Genomic DNA, 18,593 nt, shown 5'->3' on the forward strand with positions numbered 1-18,593 from the left:
CTGGCAAAAGAGTTGCTCAGGAGGTCGGCCAGAAGTTCAGAATGAAACCAATTTGTTTCAAGGAGACACTAATGCTAAATAACCTCAAGGACTTTAAGTGAAGCCCAGTTGTTCAGCTTCCTTTTCTCACTTAAACTGCTGCTGATGGTAAGACCTGTGGCACCTTTCACTTTGATTTATTTCCTTAACAAAGGAAACACTCAGGACATTTTCTGTTATAACTAAGATTATTTCAGATTTATATTTCTTTGTACAATTTTACAATTAAGTCATCAAGAAATGTAAGTCAGAAGAATAATCTCTTTTCTGTGCAAAAGCTATGGAGGGAGAGTTGGGAGGTGATTAGCTTAGCCTAGCATAAAGACTGAGCAGGGGTAAGCAGCTAGCCCGGCTCCCTCAAAGGCTAAAGTGTAGCCACCAAAGGTAGAAAATTCACTTTAATATACTTTTGGTTTTATGATGGCGTCACATAGTTCAGCATTAGATGGAGAACTTATTTCGATACAGCCAATAAAATCTTGGCTAGAGCAGTAACATCAGTGTTAGGCAGAGCAGACGGTCCCACTGAGCCACACAGCAGCCTGTGACACAAGACAGGAGGCACAGGCTTTTAACAACAACACACATTAGCTTTCCTGTTTCAGTATTCTTCTCATCCAATTTACAAACATGAACACAATTCCTGTGCTGCACCGTAGCTTACTGAACGAGCGGCCAAACAAACATCCACCAGAGAACAGTTCACTGCTACAGTGAAGGCTAGACAGCTAATTAGCTGCTCAGCAACAACACATTAAATAGCATGTATATGCACCTTTAAATGTCACTTTGGCCCTTTTAATGCTGGTGTGGCCCTCACTCTGAGTGCTGGTTCTCCAGCTGCCTGCTAGCTGCTGTCAATCAAACCCAGACACTGACACGCCCCTCCAGTCGGCTGAGAAGAAAAGGGGCACTTCTGATGTTTTCTCACAATCTTTTTTTTTTAAATAGTAAAAACAATACATTTAAAAAGCATGAAGACATTACTTTTGACTACCAAAAGGATGTACTAACTGTGATTTCCGAACCTCATTTGTGACTCCTCTGTGACGTTGAATCTTATTTGTTTAATCACAAACGGAAATAAAAAAACGACCTTTGCTTATTCGCGGTGTTGCACCATGATGAAAAAGAAAAGAGCTTTCTTTGCGCAAAATGTCTTTGAACTGAGTGCTTATAACATCTCCATCGTCAACACATCTTCTTGTCTAAAGCTCTGCAGAGAAAGTGTATTTTATTGTCCTGGGTTCTAAAATGACAGAAAAACAATTCATTCTCTAAGCAGCACTGTGGTTCACAACAAAAAATATCCATTTGTCTTTCAACATAACTCTCTTCTGTGCCTGCTCTAAAAACACAGCTGCAGTTACTAAACAACAAACTCATAATGCAGTTATTTTTCAAACCAACAATGCCTAGAGAAGTTGCATTATTTAGCTTTAGACACCTTTGTGTGTAGTCTGTGCTCGAATTAGCCAGTTTAGCAGTCTCAGCTGTGAGAATGCAGTTTTATTACTTGTGGTAACAAGAGGCCACCATAAAATGTACCATGATTTTGCAATTTCACAATCATTTTGAGCTTGGATAACAGATTACCCAGCAGAACATTATGTAGTTATTTATTTGTTAGTCTTCACTGACTGACATTTATTTTGCAGCTTGAGTTACTTTGCAGATTTAGATTATTAAAACAAAATATAAACCAATTCATAATTTATAATATATTATTAAAGGTTAAGCTCCCCAGCTGTAAATAAAGTAGTTAAAATCATTAGCCCTAGATTTACAAGCTTTATCGTTAAAGTGACAAGCGCAGGAATGTATCACTAACTATAATCCATTAATATAATAATTCTACAGAATGAGTACTTTTACTTTTGGTACTTTAAGTATATGTAAGTGTTTGAATGCAGGACCTTTTGTAGTTTCACATTAGTATTCTGTAATACTACTACACTGTAAAATATCAGAGTACTTCTTCAACCACTGGTCTTCACTTTCTGTTTGCTCTCACGTTACAAAAAGCAGACTTTAGGCAAAATACAGAATTAATCCCAGAAACATACCTTAAGGATGATATTCTTATTGTGCATTACTCTGGATCAAAGCATCTGTGTTGAATGTAAATGTGAAACTGAAAGAGATTTTTTTTTTTGCTTGTGTGTGTGTTTTTCACAGGAAAGTGTTGATCTTGGGGAGGTCATGTTCTCACTATGCTACCTGCCCACCGCAGGCAGACTCACACTTACTGTCATCAAGTGCAGGAACCTCAAGGCCATGGACATCACTGGATACTCAGGTGTGTGTGTGTGTGTGTGTGTGTGTGTGTGTGTGTTTAACTGTATGTGCTTGGGCTTGCATTAGTGTGATTCACTTACAGCTGCAGTGGCTCAACATGAATCAACTGAATATCCAATTGTAAGCGTGTCAGATAATGTGCAGAAACAGAGTCGCCTCTACAGCGGTGTGCTGTTTATTTCAGCAGTTATTAATAATCAACACTTGCAATATTAAGACATTGTCAGCAAATAGTTGCAGGCAGTCGGTTTTCCTTTCCACTTTTCCGGCAATACTGATATCACTTGTAAAAGGTTACATTTATTGTGCATTAAATGCAAGGGTTCAGGTGTGATTCGGAGTGAATGTGGCGTTTTCTTACTCCTGTGTTTAATGACGATTTAAATGAGAGACACAATTTTAATCCCCTGAGTTTTGAGGGGTTTAGCTGTGTGCCATTACTGTAAAACTGTAGCTATCAAATTGTGCCTTCCAGCATATTAGGCTGCAAAGCAAGCACTCTTGTTTGTCGTTTATAGATTTAGGGCAGCTAACATCTGACTAAAACGTGGCATAATGGATCATACGAGGCGATTTGTTACTGACGGATGAAGATTAAAATCAGCATTCATCAGGAAGCTTTCTCAGTCATGCTGTTTAAACTATCTATGTCCTCTCGCCCTTTGTGTTTACACAAGCCGTTGACGCATCTACTTTTATGGACATTACCGATGCCAGGTCCTCAAGGGTTGCTTTCATGCTTAAGTAGAAAAAACACACACACACACATATACACAGACACTGGGTGATGAAATATGCCACTGATGGCTTAATCTTCACAGACATCTTTGAAGATGATTTAGCAGCCACGGCAAATATTTGTAAAACCTCTGTTTCTCGCTCTGGGAGTTTCTATTCAACCTTCAACTTAGTTGAAGTCACTTATTTTATGTTCTTCCTCTTACCGCCATTAGATCCCTACGTCAAGGTGTCGCTCATATGTGACGGGAGACGTTTGAAAAAGAAGAAGACGAGCATAAAAAAGAACACTCTGAATCCCACCTACAATGAGGCCATCATCTTTGACATCCCGCCAGACAGTATGGACCATGTCAGCCTGCACATCTCTGTCATGGACTACGACTTGTACGTACAATCCAAACATCTAACTTCACACCAATGGATCAGGACAATAAATGTAATGTTAGAAAGTCCCCGCTATCGAAAATCGATTTGCTTGTTGTTGACACACTTGGAGAATCTTCACTGTGCAGAATAATGTTTTCGCAGAGAAGTCGGTTTTCAAATTGAAATGCCAAAGATTGAAATTTGAAATACCCAGTGCAGACACACTGAAAATGGACCTTTAAGAACCACCAGAGGCGTGTGGCGGTGTCTAGAGACCCAGCCCTCTGCCTGTATTTTCTCTTTTTATTTTGCTGTGTTGGGGAGATTATGGGCATCATCACTCCTCTACAATCCAAATATAGTCACTTCTGTTCACTAGTTGCAAAAAAACAAGATGGGGATGCCCCAAAATCCAAGATGGCGACAGCCAAAATGCCAAAACCGCAGTCCACAAACCAATGGGTGATGTCACAATGAATATGCCTACTTCTTACAGTCTATGATAAAAACGTAGCGACCAGGTGCCAGATTGTAAGCAAGCATGAAAGAGGAAGCTGCAAAAAATGGTAAAAAAAATGCAGAAAAAAACACAACCAAGTGGACAAAAGCTTGTTGCATATCTACATCGGATCTGGGTTTGTCTTTGAGAGCTGGAGAGGAGGAGCCAACTTTGAATGTTGTGTTTACAAACCGCAATTGACAAATCTCATTGTGCCTTTAAACACGAACAATATTTGCATTTTCGTAGATACTGAATTTTTGTGTGTGGAATAAACACATCAGACACAAATTATCATTGAAAGTGATTATTATATAGGTCTGTAGGGGATCTTTAATGAAAAACAATTGATTATTCCTCATTTTCAAATTAGAGTCAGTTAAATTATACTTCTTCCGAGAAAGAGTAGTGCACTATACGGCACCATTTTAGTATGTGAAGCTATAACAGGAAATGGAAAAAGGGAAGAAGTGTATGCAGTGCAGACGGCTGACAGAATGAGAGCATGCATGCTAAAGGTCAGTCTGTTTTTTTTACTGTGTAGTATAAAAGGACAAGACGCTGTTTAGAAACCTAGCCTCTTTGTGTGTTCTTTACTGCCTGCTCTCATGCCAGGATTAAATAAGGTTTCAATTACACTTCAGGCATTGTTAATGGAGCAAAGATCTCCTCCCTAAGATGAGTCAATTCTAGTGTCACGAAGACAATCAGCTGCAGGTTCACTGTATCAAATCGGCAGGACAGCCAGATTCAGATCTGTGTCTCCTTTTATTACAAAAATGCCCTTCTTGCAATTAGGAGGGGGAAAAAACAATTTGATGTATGAGATGTCTTGTCAGGTTAAGTCAGATCTATTCATACAGTACGTGTGTGTCCCCACAGGGTAGGTCATAATGAGATCATTGGTGTGATGAGGGTTGGCTGCCATGCCGAGGGACTTGGCAGGGACCACTGGAACGAAATGCTGGCTTATCCACGCAAGCCCATTGCTCACTGGCACCCCCTGCTGGAGTCCAAGAAGTCTGAGAAGGAGGTAGGTTCCGCACTGGAGTCATTTTACTGGATCATGTAGGATGAGGAATCACGGGCTGAGATGGTAATGTTCTGCTCCAGCAGTTTCAATCAAACTGTGAGGGCAGGTTAGGGGGCCAACAACAGCATGTAGAGTTTAAGGAACGAGTGCATACTTGTGGTAATTATTGTAGCTTGACCGCTTAATTACTTAATTAATACAGTCAACAGTTGCAGCGGCAACAATGGCTGTCAAACAGCTCATGATGCCAATTAAGGTAGTTGCGTCAAAAACCGGACTCTTTTCTCATCATCAATAAGTACATTTCAGACAAAAGCTGCTTATAGCTAATTCGGCATACTATTAATGGTGCCAAGTGTCTACAATCTAAACAAAACGTGGCTCAAGTTGTAGCCATACATCCATGTTTGTAGCCCACACCATAATCTGCATGCTCCACGGAAACTTTATACTTCCTGTTTACATCCCCCGAAGCATTATGGGAATTCCAACAGAAGCACGTCAATTATAATATATCTACATCTATATAGATAACTTTAAAATGTTCTATTTGTTTGTTTATTTGTGTACTTATTTATTCTCTATTCTGCATTTATATTTAGATGCGCTTATTTTTGATGTTATTGTTATTTTGGTATTATATAAATCCAAGACAGAGAGGTTGATAAAATCATACCTGTGTTATTGATGAGATGTAATGCGGGTATCTTGTCGATATATTAATTATTCAGTCTTTGTTCCTTGTATCGGTGCTTTCAGTCTCTTTTGTGTTGAGTGTGCTGATCCAAAGGTCTGGACCCAAGCAATTATTTTCCTGTACCCTCATAAATCGGAATATTAAATCCCCAAAAGAGTGCTGATCAGTGCTGTAAAAAAAGAAAGAAGCAGCATGTGTGTCATGAATCATTTCCATGTGTCTTTGTGTCCTGCAGTGGAAGGCGAGGACAGCCAGCTTTGACAGCCAAGGCTCATGCCCTTCACCCAGGCCCCCTGCTAGTCCCTGAGCAGAGCCACCTGTGACCCAGCAGCCCAGAAGGGGGTTTCCTCCCTCCTGCTGATCCACTTCCTGTCTGTCTGATTGAGCAGAACACAACCCCACTGTCACTCCCTCTCTCTCTCACTATCCCTCCCTTCCCAGAGCACTCCCAGGAACTGATCTAGGACCACAGTCAAGTCAGTTAGTTGTGCTAAGTGCAGTCTTTTGGGGTTTCAGGGTTTGAAATGTGGGTGTTGTGATGAACCAGAGCTGCCATTGTTGTCCTCAGAAGAGATTGGCTGGACATCCAGTATGCAGACACTTCAAATTGAGCTGTCCGAGCTGAGTTGAACGAATCTTGGTGTTCTCATGTGGAGACGCTGAAGATTTAGCTTTTTGCCGCAGAGACTCTTTGTTAGAATGACTTGGACATCAGATATTGCTCCACGAGAGCAGCAGAAGTTTCACAGCGGAGGCAACATCTGGGGTAGAAAAAGAGACTTAAACTGGATCTGAAGCAATTTCAAATCTCTCCAGCTTTCTCTTATTGAATTTTAAAGCTGCTGTATTAGCAGAAAAAAACCCAATACTGAACTGTAGCATTTTGGAACTATTAGATGTAAAACCACTCCATTCGTCGTTATTGTTTATGAACAGCAAAACTGAAATGAATTTCAAAGCTCCGCCTGAGTTCACTCTACTTCCTGTGTCATCAAGAACATAAGCAATTATCTGATCCGAAGCTCACTGAGGTGAGGTTGGATCAGCAGAAACTAAAATATTCTCATCTAGACAATTTGCAACTTTAGTGTGATTTCTCGAGCAGCCAAGACAAGTAGTTGTATGTAAAGAGAAATGAATAACAAAATTATTGGTATTCACATGAGAGCAAATTGAGTGCAGTGTTAAGGTGTACAAGTTTAATCACCTGATAAAGGCACAAATGGTCATTGAACACCAACTATAAAGAAAGGGTTAAAAAAAACATTAACAGAAACAAGCTTTTTCTCAATGGAGCTCTGTAAACAGGGAACCTGTGAGCACACTTAACGCACCCTTACCTCTTTCTCTGTTTCATGTTTGCTTTGGCGCAATCTCACGCTTTTCTTCCAAATGAAAGCAGACAAACACTGTTCAAAAGCACTTCTTTGTCTCTCTAGTTCTTTTTTTGTCAATAGGTTTTGATGGATGTCTATAGTTTCATGTACAGACGTCTGCCGGTTACTGTATGTATGTTTTGTTTTTCGAAGCAGAAAAGCAGAAAATATATTAAAAGGAAAAAAAAAAAAAAAGAGTACCGACATTTTGAATATATTTAGCTTTGTTGGTGGTGATTATTGAGAATAACCTAAACTCTGAAAAAGGTGAACATATTCGTCTTTTGAACTTCGAAACATGCAACTTTCTTGATGTTTATGTCATTAATCATACTGTTGCCAGCAATATGTGGATAATAGATTTTTTTTTTGTAGATATTTGATGTGATTAAGAAAAAGACTGCAGCACCGCTGTTGTATCATCTTGCACCAGTATAATTCCTCTATGCTGGTGCAGGATCGGGTCCCTGCATAATATTTGCTCTCTTTACAATAATTAGAAGTTTTAATAAAGTATAATATGCACAAAATTGCAGTTAAGGCAAGGATAACTGATGCTGTATCTGCTCAGATGAAAAAAAGTAATGCATCAATAGCTTTTAATTAAAATATTACATAATTGAGGTTCCACATCTTTACAATGAGAATAAAACATAATCATTTGGTTTTCTATTTACAGGATTTTCCTCCAGTAGCAGTAGTTTTGTTTTGCTGGAATTGGCAAGCACAGATAACATCACTTTCATTCGGGCCAGGAAATCTTGAGCTACGGAGTCAAATGTGATATCAGGCAGGAAAACTGCCACGAAACATTCACAGATAGAGGCCCATTTACTGAATAGTGTCCGTATTATCTCAAACAGCAACTTAAATCTGATATGTAAGAATGTTCTTGGCCGTGGCTTAGACTGGTCTAGACCTCTGGTGCCTCACCGGAGGACAAGCGATATTACAACTGAAACATACGATGAACATGCTATATACAGTATATAACACAGTTTGGGAAATTAGGGGCCAGACATCAAGACATGAGCAGATGCATTCAGCAGACCCAGCTGGATCTGTTTTAGCCATTTCCTTTATGGGTAAGTGTACCCAGAGAGAGCTGTTTAGTACCTCAGTGTGTGTATGTTTATCAGACGACAGCGCGGGGGCAGCTGATGGGTGGACGGGTCAGCGTCTACAGAGCAGTCGCATTTCTCTAATTGGCACTTGTTATAGCGAGAACGAGTCAGTGCATTATTGTTCATGCTTGACGTAATCCATCATAGCATAGACACCCCTCCACGACAGTGTGAAATTTGCTCTCATTCACAGTTATTTTGATGGTGAAATTCCTCCCTAATGGCATTATTCATAGATTTCTAATATCTTATTTTAGTGTTGAAACAGTGTTTTAAACATGTGCTTTACAAAGGTCATATTTCTTTGACAATGTGGTGTGTTTTCATCGTAGAAGAAACCTGTTAAATCAATTGCCTCAGTTTATGGAGTCTTTCAAGACCTGCTAGCTTTGCCTAATATTGTAATGTTTCTTGATATAATCTTGTACTCCTTCCAGCTGTTATGATAGCACTGAATTTCCAATTTTTTATTGAACATTTTGTATTTGTAATAATAGAAATGATTGAGAAAATGTTCTGGTGACTGACATCAACAGTTGTTAGTGGAGGCAAGTCTATTACGAGTTCCTAGATCATTATGAAGACTCTCAACATGAGTGACCCAGTGTGTAATAAAGTAAACTGAAATGGCAGACATTATTTCAGTCACAAATTGTTTCATTCTTTTGTTTCAACAAGTCTGAAAATCAACAGCAGTTTGTTGTTGTTGTTTTTTCTCCCAAAGGGTGTGATGTGTTATCAGTTCTGTGATATGATATTATTTTCTTTGATTAAAAGACTTATGCAAAAATCCTCTCCGCACTGTCAGTTTTGGGGCAATAAAACACAGCATATAATGACAACACTATATAGTGGCTTAACAAGCAGGAGCAGGCACAAAGGAAATGAGATTTCATCTGAATCAAATGATCAAATTAAATGAGGGGAGATGACACAAAACATCACATAACAGTAAGATTGCACAGCCTCTAAGGGGCATTTTCATTTGGTATACAACACACAAAAGAACAGAATCAAATTAATAAATAATAGTTCAAAGGCTATTTCTTTTGCTTAAAAATGTGTTATGGCTGATCCCCATTAAATCTACCATGAATAAAGAGTGTGCACGCTACTGAAAGACTTATGGCATAGCATGTGTAAATGTACTGCTCCTATTCCTTCTCATTGCCTTTGAAAACATTACACTGCTTCCCTGCCGTCACACCAGGAGTTTCCTCTTCATGGTCAGTCTGTAAATGATTTGGTAGCCATCGTCCCAGGCGTAGAGCTGTTTTTCCTCTGGGTTGTATTTCAGACTGGCGTGGGCTCCGTACCTCCTGGGAAAGTAGATCAGGGGAGCCTCCTCGCTGATGACCATGTCGTTGACGTCAAAAAGGCACTGGATTCGAGACCGGCTGGCCAGGCGTGTGTTGTAAACGACATAGACAGTCCCACAGACTACGAAAGCCGCCTCTGCGTTCTCCCTTGGGCACCGGGTGTCCCAGATTTGTTCTATATCGAGTGAGTCGCGGTCCATCTTCGCAAGGTGGATGTTCGGTTCACTGTCGCTGGTTGCGTACAATAGCCAGAGGCCTTCGTCATCTGCTGCTAGATCTGCAACAGTTTCTGGGTTGAGGTTGTAAACAGTAGCGTGGCTCTCCACGGGGAACATGGCGGCGTCTGTCACCGAGCCACTCAGCAGGTCATATTTGATCACCTGCATGTCCGTATCATCCTCCTGCTGTATGTAGTACAAATAGCCGTCGTAGACGGTGCTGCCAGGACCTCTCCAATCAGAGGGAAGCCTGATCTGTCGGCTGCTGGTGACGCCAGGAGAGCGGGAAAAGTTTTGTACGGAGTTGAACTGGTCGATGTTGTCCCCTGATGTCCCGTTAAAGACATAAACCTTGGACGACCTGGGGTCTCTGGTCCACATGCCCTTGGGACTGCCCACTCTCTTTAGGATCTTCACTGATCTGATGCCAGAGATGATTTCCACACAGTCTGCAATGAGAGAAAACACAAAGACAATATTGTTGTGCTTAAAAGACTGTTTGCTGTATTTGCTACGCCTATCAAGCTTTCCAATATTCACATAACTCACACATATGAGAATAATGAATGAAAGCAAATTAGCTGGTGGAAAAGCTGGTTGAAACCGCTGACTGACGTTTTTAATGTAACTGTTAATGGTCGTAAATATGCCATTAATAACTACATACATGATATTGTGCTGAATGAAATTGGTCTCAAGCTACAATTGGAAAGTCAGACGGTTTTGTCAAACGGTCAGTTCAGATCAATACCCAGTGATTTTGTTTCACATTAATGTCACAAAACGTGTCAAATAACCAAAACAGTTTTTACTTTGGCGGAAACTTTTGTTCATGTAGCACCACATTGCTAATAGTAAGAAGTGTTCGAGGTTAAATGTATGAGATTGGGAGCATTTCTAATACCTCTCAACGGCTGTTTCCTGACGCGTCGACTCTCAGGAGTTTTGCAAAGGGTCACAAACAGTATAGTCTCCTGGACGAAAGTCCTGTGTTTGTTTGACCCATTCACCTCCCCTCTCATATACCCCGTGTGGCATCTCGCTGTTCATACTAGTAAGTTGCTCCGACTGTATAATTATCACGTGGGTGGGTTTACATTGGAGTAAGTTGAAAGCCCACCGCATTGTAGAGACTGCAATGCGTTGGCATTAGACGCCAAGGGGCACTGACCGACCAACCGTTGGTATTTGACAAGTTGGGAGTGAGACCGGGTCGTCTTTATATAGACAATATTGTTTGAAAAAAACGTATTCTAGTGGGAGACTTCTGTCACAATTAGCTCCACTATGAATCAACGTGCGATGACACTTAGGTTGTAAACTCATGTTGCCAATCAATATCAAGTTCACAGTTAGTTCCATTGGGATATTAGTGCCATTCCTAAGATGAAATATGTATTTTGCAACCTACAGTAACATTTGGAAAACATCAAGCAGCCTGCAGCAGTCACTATCTGGCTTTCCAAATTAAGGCAAAAAAACAGTCAGGGGGATATTGGACACAGACTTATGAGAGGAGGAATGAGTGCAGCATACAGACAGCAGGAAGATGCTTCCTGTAAAAAGGAAGAGTAATACAATACTTTCACTAAAAAGCACAAAAAAGGATGTTCCCTCCCTCCCCCCGATGTTTCCTGGAGCGAAATGAACACTGTACTCACAAATCTGAAATGGGTCGCTACAATGCGGTAAAGTTCGTTTTTGGTCACTTGACAGACATTTACAATGGTTCACTGTGTTCAGAGCGAACATGAGCTCGGAGAGTAACGCCGCTGACCTGAGGGCAGCTTCCTGTCCCTCCTCTCTGCAGAGACAGCTTCAGATTGCACAGGAGATTTTACACACAGAGACTAATAGAGAAGCCTTTGCTCTGCATTGCACCATCATCCACTTTGAATGAGAGAACTCTGCCTTGATTTTGTAGAGCATGACTGGCATGATTCTGAGCAGATAGTTTATGATATTACTAGATAATTCTTGAATGTATGTGTTGTTGATTGTCTTAAGTCAGCGCAAATAATGAGTAAATCTATATTTGTTTTCATTTGGTTTTGCAAGAAGAGTCTGTATAAATGGTACCAAAGGAATTTAATGATCCATCATCAGGGATTTTACCAATTCAAAATATAGATCTTTTGCTTGAAGGAGCCAAATGGGATATTCATAGCATGTCAATTGCCTCTCAATGTCAGTAGACATGGAGGATGGGCATCAGCTGTAACCAAAGTATGCATGAGCGCAGTGCAGCAGAGCGGCAGCCATGAGCTAGCCTATTGAGCACGCTCCCAGTCGGCCGGCCCGGCCATGTAATCAAAGCACAGAGAAGCTCTGATTACAACACACACATCGGGAGAAAAACTTCATTCTCTGCTCAGCTTACTCATGTGTATATTTACATAGCAAACAGTTGCTTGCTGCTATATTAATGCTCTGAATATCATATGCAGAACGTTTAATGTGCATATTCAGTGAAATCTGATGATATAAAGTCTGTTTTGTGGAATTAAAAAAATGTGTGTTTCACAACTTTCCACATCACGCTTTAAAAAAGGGTTAAAAGTCCCCGTATTAAACAGAGCAAATGACCGTCTCAGCATTGTTTGTAGCAGCACGCCTTGGGATCTGAGGATTATAAAGACGAATGCTGTGCTCAAACAGCGCATGCAGGGGAGTACTCTGCTGAAATAAATGAGTTGCATCAAGCCACATTTCTCCTGGAAAACATTCTGCCCACTGACGTTAAATGACTTGTAACAGCACTGTGCTTGTTTCCCATTTTCCAGAGGCATTGCTTTTCCAAGACAGCGACTCAGAAGGGGTGGTTTAAAGCCTGATGCGAACACACACACAGACATACAGTATATATATATATATATATATATACACAGTACATATTATATATCTCTTAGGTTCTGACTGTGCCAGGGCTCTGTCATGAATACAAATTAAAGATCAAACACAGCCATCCCATGGAGAACGTTTGGCATAAGTGTGTATGTACATCCCTGCAGCTCACCAGAGACTCTGGAGTGCACCTCCTCCCAGTCTTCTTCCTCCTCTTCCACTCCTCTGCTCTCCTGTAGGCTCCAGGTTCCCTGCTCCAGCACCTTGTCTGCCTTATTCACACAAGCCCGAGGGGTAGTCTGGGTCTCCACGTAGTCCATCTCTCCCTCCACCCGGTCCACTCGGAGTGCAGCTCCTTCCATGTCTTTGAACATCATGCTGTGCTGATTTCTCAGACCATCCATGGCCTCAGCAGTCAGCTTTTTGAAATCCAGCTGCTCTGTGTGGTAGCGATGGGATTGCTCATGCCACAACTGCATGCGGTCCTACCAGACGAGAGCAGAGCAACACAAGTGTTGTAAAAACGTGTTAATAAACTGAATATAGAATAAACTGTAGGATGAGTTTTTTTCCTAGTTTTCACTCAAACTACCAGCTGTCCTGACCAGTAATACAAGTAAAGGCATATGGCCATGGTTGCAGTTCTGTGAGGTTGTAGAGTGGTACTTTGAGCTAAATAGCATGCTAACAGTCACAATAACAATGCTAACAGGCTGATATTTTGCTGGTACAATGTTTACTGTGTTCAGCATCTTACTTTAGTGTTCTAGCATTCTCATATTTGCCAATTAGCACTAAACACAAAAGCTGAGGCTGATGGTAATGTCATTAATTGGGCAGGCATTTCGTATAAAACCAAAATATCACTTTACACTGATTCAAATTTGAACCCGATGATGATGCTGTATAAGAAGTCAGAGAATCACCAACGTAATTCCAAATCATCCAGAGGGGAACATAAATGTGTGTACCACTAAATAAAAAGTCAGAGGATCACTAAAGACAGTAGGATTCAACCTCTGGGGACCATGAATTTCTGTAAGAAAAGAAAAAAGACAATCCATCTTGTAGTATTTGCGATAAATCTGTCAGGCTGAAATATGAATTTTCATGAAATCTCTTTTTCACATTTGTGATCCCCAGGGGCATCAGAGCTTTGATTTTTCCAGGGACCTATCTCAACATCTAGATGGATTGACACAAAAGTTTGACAGACATTCGTAGTCACCAGAAGATGTAGCCTATCCTAAAGACCCACTGTACACTACCTGCTCAGTACCAAACAGCAGACACACACTGTTAGCGACTAGCTGAACATAAGCTAAAGAGACAAATCTTACCCACAGAAGTTGGTTGAGACCAAAAGCAGAGCTAAAAGAAAGTGACTCTAAAGGAATGAGGTTCTTTATCTGTAAATACCTAACAGTTTGCTAACAAGTTCCTTTATATCTACTTAAGAGGTGACGATATGTCCATATTGTGTTCGCAGCTCGCTGGCCGAAAAATCAATTACACAAATAATGATCAGGCATAACTGTACATTGTGTTTAGTGGTGAAGTCTAACGACCAAACATTAGCATGTTAACACGCCAAACCAAGATTGTAAACTTGATGAACAACTGGTTGCAAAACAAAAGACGTGAGGAGAGAGGAGTCGAGGCAAGAGGCATTTAACAAAATGGGCATTCTTGCCTCAGTCACTTAAATCTGACATGTGGCACGGGTGCCGAATAGACTTCAGTGTATCCTCGCTTATGGCTTCTCCAGCAAGCCTCTTCGCTCTTCGAGATGCATTTTAGGAATTTTGACATCCTTCAAGTTGAAGTGCTGGGAGATCGAATTCCGGGTCACAAACCGGAGGATCAAGGAGAAAGGAGGTGCAAAATCGGGAAATGAGAATATCCTTTCGTTTTGTTACAAAGCATTATCACTATCAGCAAATAGAAGACGGTTTCACAGCGTGTGAATGACACAGTCATAGTGACGGATAAATTATTTAGAGCAAGATTTAATAACAGACGGCCTTCTCCGCTGTCTCCTCCGCAACAGATTCATTTTCTCCCTTTGCTCGCTGTGGGCCTGTGGTCAAATGGAAATGAAAGTTCAATGACAAGTTATTTGATGAATTGCTGTGTTCATATCAATGCAGAAGTTGAACCAGCATATTGGAATTGAGACTGGAGGGAAACCACAGGGGGTTGAAGAGAACAGGATTTAGCTGTAAATAGACTATTCATTTCATGCAGATAACAGCTTTAAGATTGTCATTTCTGCATTACAGCCGCACGGAGAATGAAAAGAAAAAATTCTGACTCTCAAAATATACACCAAAAGAATACATTAAAATAATTATTTAAATGACAGTTCACTGAAATTACAAACCAGACATGTAATCCTGCATTTCATATCATACGCCAACAAAAGTCTTACACACAATTTGCTGTCTCATAACCTCCCTTTAAAAACACAATACTGAACTCTCAGCAATTTGATTCCTTCCCTGAGGCACTTTGTTGTAACACAGCATCATTCTACCTTTCCATTAGAAAGGTGGGATGTTTCACACGTTGGCAGCAATGGTTGAGCTTGTTCTCATTACTGCTGTGTCATTGTTTTGAAACACTGAAGAAACTAATGGTGTTGGACAGAAGCTGCATGCTACATGCTTCGACTGATATTCTCTCAGAGGCCCCTGCAAAGTTGATGAGCTCGACAGAGATCGCATTAATTGAACTGCCTTAGTTGAAAAATTTGATTCACATAAAAGGACGTAGTCAGGAACTTGTATTTCTAATTTCTAATGAATGTTTGTTCAGACATGACTGAGCGCGTCAAATTAACAAACATACTATCTCTGCATATTGTACATATTTTTTATAGTTAATACTGTGAACATTTGTCATTTTTGTCTCGTTCATATGTGATTGTTTTGCAGTATTTGTTTTTATAATTGTTCTCTCACTATTATGCAACAAAGATAGCGAGGGAAATTGTATGCGAAAGCCTACTCGGCAATACAACCTTATTTTGATTCAGGGATATCTTTGCTGTCACTTAATTCGTGGAAAACTATATATTGATTGATTGTTAGTCATTTAAAGGGGTATTGCTTCTTACCTCCATAGCCAACAACCTGTTCTCCAGATAATCCATCAGCCCCTGGTAGTAATACTGGGCTCCAGTCAAAGTCCAGGCAGTGGAAACAAGGAGGACAAACACCGGCTTCATTGTAAGCCGATCAATGGGGACAGCTGAGTTTCTTCGTCCAGAGTTTAGATGCTTCTTTAGGTTTTCCCTCCCAGAACTGTCCTCAGAGCTTCACACAACCTATAAACACGTTGAATACAGTATAAGTACATGTACGAAGACGTGAGAAGGGTAGAGTGCAAGTAAGAGGCCACCCTGAGAGTTCTCAATTCTTTGACCGCTCTCACTTTGCTGGAATGTTTTCACAAACTCTCAGGGAGGAGCCTTGTGCCTCTTACCCCTCTATGTCCTCAAAAAGTGAATGTGCTTGCTCCACTCAACTCTGTGCATGTGTGCAGGTTGGTGTTTGTTGCACATTTTGTACAGTCTGTCTCAGGCATATAAACAGGGATTATATAGACAGAACATAACTAAACAGCTCTGTCGACTGTTACTTCTCACAAAGTTTAAATGAACTCAATAACTGCAGGGATACAGTCTGGATACTGCAATGAAATTAGTTATGGTGCCTGTCAAGGCCGGTTAAGTACAGGCAACAGAGTGAGGAGGACTCAAACGCAGACAGAAGAGCAGACAGCAACAGTTCAGGGATTTATTGAAGGCATGATAGAGTAAGCTTACTGGCAAGCCCAAACAGAGTTGTAAAGAGTCCACAGGATAGCAGGAAAGGGGCAGGGGAAAGTTCTGGCAGGTGTGCAGGGCCGTCCAGATCCAGATAGAGACACAGGTTGCACATTTCCGGTTGCAAGGTTCGGAGGCTGGCTGGCAAGGGATGTGCAACTTTGAAATTGGAAACAGGCGGGCGGGGAAGTCAGGAAAAGTCCAGGCCTCTAGTGGACAGGTAGAGAATGGCAATGAACGGGTCTGGGGCATTGGGAAAAGGGCAAACACAACAAACTTCATTGTGTTATTTTGGACAACATAGAGTACAAAGTGTTACAACCCCAGGTCATATAGTGACATTGTGTTTTGTGTATTATGTGCTTCAACCTCACCCACCTCTCTCTGGTGAACCTGCTGTGGTAGCTCTGTGTAAATGGCTGCAGGTGAGTCTCTCCGATCGAAAGTCGTTTATTTTTCTGTCAGAGTTTCCAGTCCTTCACGCTGTATGTTAGGAAGTTAAAAGACAAAGTAACAGAGTCACAGTACTTCCTTTGCTGCTGACAAGGCCAGTAGAGTACAAACAACATACAAAAAAGATGAAAAGATCATCATCATCATCGCAATGGAACAAAACCACACAACAAGGTAATGAAAGGCGATTGAATCGATCGAGAAGATGTAAGAGAGGGAAAGGTTCAAAAATGCTATTCTATTAATTAAGAAAATGAAAGAAAACTGTTGTACTTGTACCAAACTGCACCTATTTAAAAGCTAAGGGAAAACATTTGCAGTGTCAAATTTGTTCCATTAAACAAGAGTCAGACATCTGGCTTCACCAGTGCCCACGGTTGATCCGCCTTATTGGTTTCGAACATACAGCCCCCCTCGCACATTGGCAGCTAGAATTGATCAATAACACTTCATTGCTTCTCGGAAGGAGATTGCTTTTCTCTGATGCGAGTGAACGGCGTATACTGTAGATTATGCTCAGTGCAGGGCCAGTAGTGCATGAGGGTTTGATTACACAGGCGATCACACTTACTGACAACACCTGACTTTTCAACCCAGGGGCAGTTAGAAATTTTTTTAATTGACTCCATATAGCCCACAGACATGAGCAGATTATAATTCTATAGGCCCCTGGACGCAGGCATGTAAAAGCCCACCCACCTGTCCTACATAGGAGCGAGACACTCAGACTTAAAGACACACACAACGATTACAATTGATGCAGCAGCATTTAGCGTCTCTATTTAGAGATGTTGTGTCTCCTTTAGACGTTTTGCGTCTCTTTGTGGCCGTTTTGTCTCTCTTTTTCGTCTCTTTTGTTTTGTCCAAAACTATGGTCTTTCTATTGTTTTTTTATTTTGAAAGTTGACATGTGTATTTAAGCTTATTATGCATGAGTGTATGTATGATCTATGTTCCATGGGACCATGGGGATTGTGATGCAGCTGCTTAGAGCATGAATAATTGTTCCCTGTGGGACAATAAATTATACCTTATCTTGTCTTATCTTTGTGGTCATTTTGCATCTCTTTGTGGCTGTTAAGTGTCTCTTTGCTGTCGCTTTACATCTCTTTAAGTTCCTTCTACGTCTCTTTCTATTTGTTTTGAGTCTCTTTTTGGTCGTTTTGAATCTCTTTGTGGTTGTAAACAGTCACTTAATGCAGAGGCTCTGGTCCAGGAGCTCCTGGTAGATCTGTTCACTACCTTCTGACTATAGGTTGGTTGGGTTGTCGCCCCTCTAGCCCCACCCCTGTTTCTACCCCTGTCACAACAGATCAAACTATAGACCGTGAAGGTTGTTTTCAGGAAACAAACCACAAAGTCGGAGAAGTTGGGGTTCAAGGCTCGCAGCTTGTTGCTGTATCATCATAGTTTGATTAAGGGCCGGTGCCAGGTCCTCCAGCAGCCCAATGGCTGAGGTCTAATCATTCTTTTCTTTGATTGTCTGCTGGCCAGTATCATCTCATAGTCCTGGACTGAATCACAACCCCCCCTGTCTATTTGTATGCCAACAGACAGCAGACCAGACCGGACTGTGAGTGTCGTCATGGTAACAAAGTGTCATACAGCTGCTTTTAGAAATCAAAATGGGCAACCTGGAGTTTGATCTGATCTGGAACACATTGCCTGTCTGGAGCTGGCAGGTGAGAGCATTGACAATTCTGGCTGTAAAACTGTGTGTTTATGAGTGTGTGTGTGTGTGTGTGTGTGTGTGTGTG

General features: G+C 41.0%; 2 protein-coding genes across 2 annotated transcripts in view; one reads left to right on the forward strand and one right to left on the reverse strand.

The window, feature by feature from the left end:
- Window positions 1–11,259, forward strand: part of syt6a (synaptotagmin VIa) — a 55,515-nt gene extending 44,256 nt beyond the window's left edge. The window contains exons 4-7 of the mRNA XM_031844663.1: window positions 2,218–2,338; window positions 3,291–3,462; window positions 4,826–4,976; window positions 5,909–11,259. Coding sequence (XP_031700523.1) covers window positions 2,218–2,338; window positions 3,291–3,462; window positions 4,826–4,976; window positions 5,909–5,980 — 516 coding nt within the window. The 3' untranslated portion in view covers window positions 5,981–11,259. The remainder of the gene's footprint in view (window positions 1–2,217; window positions 2,339–3,290; window positions 3,463–4,825; window positions 4,977–5,908) is intronic.
- Window positions 7,037–15,986, reverse strand: olfml3a (olfactomedin-like 3a). Its single transcript, XM_031844664.1, has 3 exons — window positions 15,673–15,986; window positions 12,727–13,039; window positions 7,037–10,159 (listed from the first exon to the last, which is right to left on the reverse strand). The coding sequence occupies exons 1-3, from the start codon at window positions 15,781–15,783 to the stop codon at window positions 9,375–9,377; spliced, it is 1,209 nt and encodes a 402-aa protein (XP_031700524.1). The 5' UTR covers window positions 15,784–15,986; the 3' UTR covers window positions 7,037–9,374.
- Between the last annotated feature and the right edge of the window lie 2,607 nt (window positions 15,987–18,593).

Source organism: Anarrhichthys ocellatus, unplaced genomic scaffold, assembly GCF_004355925.1.
Source record: "Anarrhichthys ocellatus isolate YVR2014 unplaced genomic scaffold, GSC_Weel_1.0 scaffold5, whole genome shotgun sequence".
NCBI classification, from domain to species: Eukaryota; Metazoa; Chordata; class Actinopteri; order Perciformes; family Anarhichadidae; genus Anarrhichthys; species Anarrhichthys ocellatus.

Excerpts from the sequence above, each read along its gene's own strand:
- olfml3a (XM_031844664.1), bottom strand. The coding sequence starts at position 15,783 with ATGAAGCCGGTGTTTGTCCTCCTTGTTTCCACTGCCTGGACTTTGACT. Across the intron at positions 13,040-15,672 it reads ACAGGTTGTTGGCTATGGAG|GACCGCATGCAGTTGTGGCA; the intron begins GTAAGAAGCAAT and ends CTCGTCTGGTAG. Across the intron at positions 10,160-12,726 it reads GGTGCACTCCAGAGTCTCTG|ACTGTGTGGAAATCATCTCT; the intron begins GTGAGCTGCAGG and ends CTCTCATTGCAG.